At 37.2% G+C, this 1,891-nt stretch overlaps 1 protein-coding gene across 1 annotated transcript; it reads left to right on the top strand.

The window, feature by feature from the left end:
- Positions 1-396: 396 nt before the first annotated feature.
- On the top strand, positions 397-822 carry LOC141680594 (epidermis-specific secreted glycoprotein EP1-like). Its single transcript, XM_074486778.1, has one exon. The coding sequence runs from the start codon at positions 397-399 to the stop codon at positions 820-822; it is 426 nt and encodes a 141-aa protein (XP_074342879.1).
- Positions 823-1,891: the final 1,069 nt, after the last annotated feature.

Genomic DNA, 1,891 nt, shown 5'->3' on the forward strand with positions numbered 1-1,891 from the left:
TTTTCGAAGTTATAGTAGCGGGTTAAGTTTTAAGGTTTGGAATTGTTGCAGAGAGTTTTAAAAGAAAGTGAAAAAATTATTTGTGGAATTTGGATATCTTGTTTCTAGAACTGTAACCTTAAAGGATCTTGGATTAGTTTGGGGTCATTTATGCTAAATATCTTCCGTGGCATTTGTTTATTGATTAAACATGTTAATTTGGATTGAGGTTTCATAGTGACGACCAAATCCTCTGACCCCGGATTTGGGGGCGTTACAGGCAGATTTGTCTAGCAAAGCTTTGATCACCCAATAAATACACTTTTGGTTGGCCAATATCTCCTATCAGCTGGTCCAAACAAGCTCGTGAGTAGACTATCTGATGTGGAGGCCTCGAATGGGCCGTACTCATACGTTATGGAGAAAAGCCAGCTTTCTTTGTATTACAAGCCTGTCAATGTTAAAACTTCCATACTCTATTACAAAACCAAGTTTGGAACTGGAAAAGACACTCTAACAAAAACACAGTTTACAATTGAGCCATTTACTAACATAGAGAGTGACACAGTTTGGGCAAATGAGTTTCACCTTGAATCCTTCATGAACAACTCTACCACATCTAGTGGCTCGGTTGTATTGTCAAGAGCAAAATACAATACTACTTACTCTATGCTTCGTGTTGATAGCGATGGCAACTTAAAGATCTACACATACGAAGAGCACGTAGATTATGGTGCATGGGAAGTTACATACGTCCTCTTTGACAGAGACCAAGGTTGGGAGAGCGAATGTAAATTGCCAAAGCGATGCGGATCACTTGGAGTATGCAGCGATGATGAGTGAGTAGCTTGCCCAACGCCTAATGGGCTGACAGGATGAAGTAAGACTTGTGTAGCACCGGTTTTGGCAGCGTGCGATAAGGGGGTTGTGGACTACTACAAAGTTGTGGGTGTTGAGCATTTCACTAATGGCATTACAAGCGGAACTCCACGAAGCACACTTGCTAATTGCAGAAAGAAATGTGACTCCGACTGTAAGTGCTTGGGATTTTTCTACAGGGAAGAAGCTTCAACGTGCTTGTTGGCTACAGTTTTAGGCGCTTTGAACCAAGTGGCTAATGCATCTCACGTTTCTTATATTAAGATGTCCAAGTAGTTAGGGTATCAATATTCATAATAACATGACAAATGGGTCAACCAAAATGTTTTCTATTTTCCCTTATCCAGAGTGGATGTGGACCTTTTAATATTATCTTTATGTTGGAATATTATTATACGCGAAACAATGAGACAATTATATATAATTAACTAACAAGAACATGCAAATTTAACCAAGTAACGAAATAAACACGAATACACAAACAATATATAATTAGAGACTGAATTGACAAGAAATTAGAGAAAATCGCTTAGCTCTATGAAGTTTTATATGAATTAGAGAATCAGCTGAGTCGCCAAGCCCTCAAGAAGACTTGACTGTTCTTGAAGAGATTATTGTCCACTTACATTGTGATGGGTTGCCGCAATATCACTTTCAGGATAAAACAGCTCAGAGCAATCCGTTCACAGATACGAGAAGGCTCAACTACGACCAGTACCTCAATTCACCAAGAAAATCAATGAATATATATATATGTATATATGGGAGTGAGCCAGAGAGATGATGTTGTAGGGTTTTTATCTTTCCCCCCAATCAATCTCCCTCTCATATTTTCACACGCTTCAATTTTTTTGCTCTTCTCTACAAAAAGTAACATACGTAATCTGATCTATTATATAATGTATAAGAGTCTTATTATTATTATTAAAATAATAATAATCCTCACTCAAATATTAAAATATAATATACTTATTTATATAAAATATGTTTATATAGTTTTAACAATTGGCTTCAAGTTCAGGCCCTGAGCATA

The sequence above is a fragment of the Apium graveolens genome, chromosome 8 (genome assembly GCF_009905375.1).
Source record: "Apium graveolens cultivar Ventura chromosome 8, ASM990537v1, whole genome shotgun sequence".
NCBI lineage: Eukaryota > Viridiplantae > Streptophyta > Magnoliopsida > Apiales > Apiaceae > Apium > Apium graveolens.

What these genes read in the sequence shown, in the direction of transcription:
- LOC141680594 (XM_074486778.1), top strand. Translation starts at nt 397, where the DNA reads ATGGAGAAAAGCCAGCTTTCTTTGTATTACAAGCCTGTCAATGTTAAA.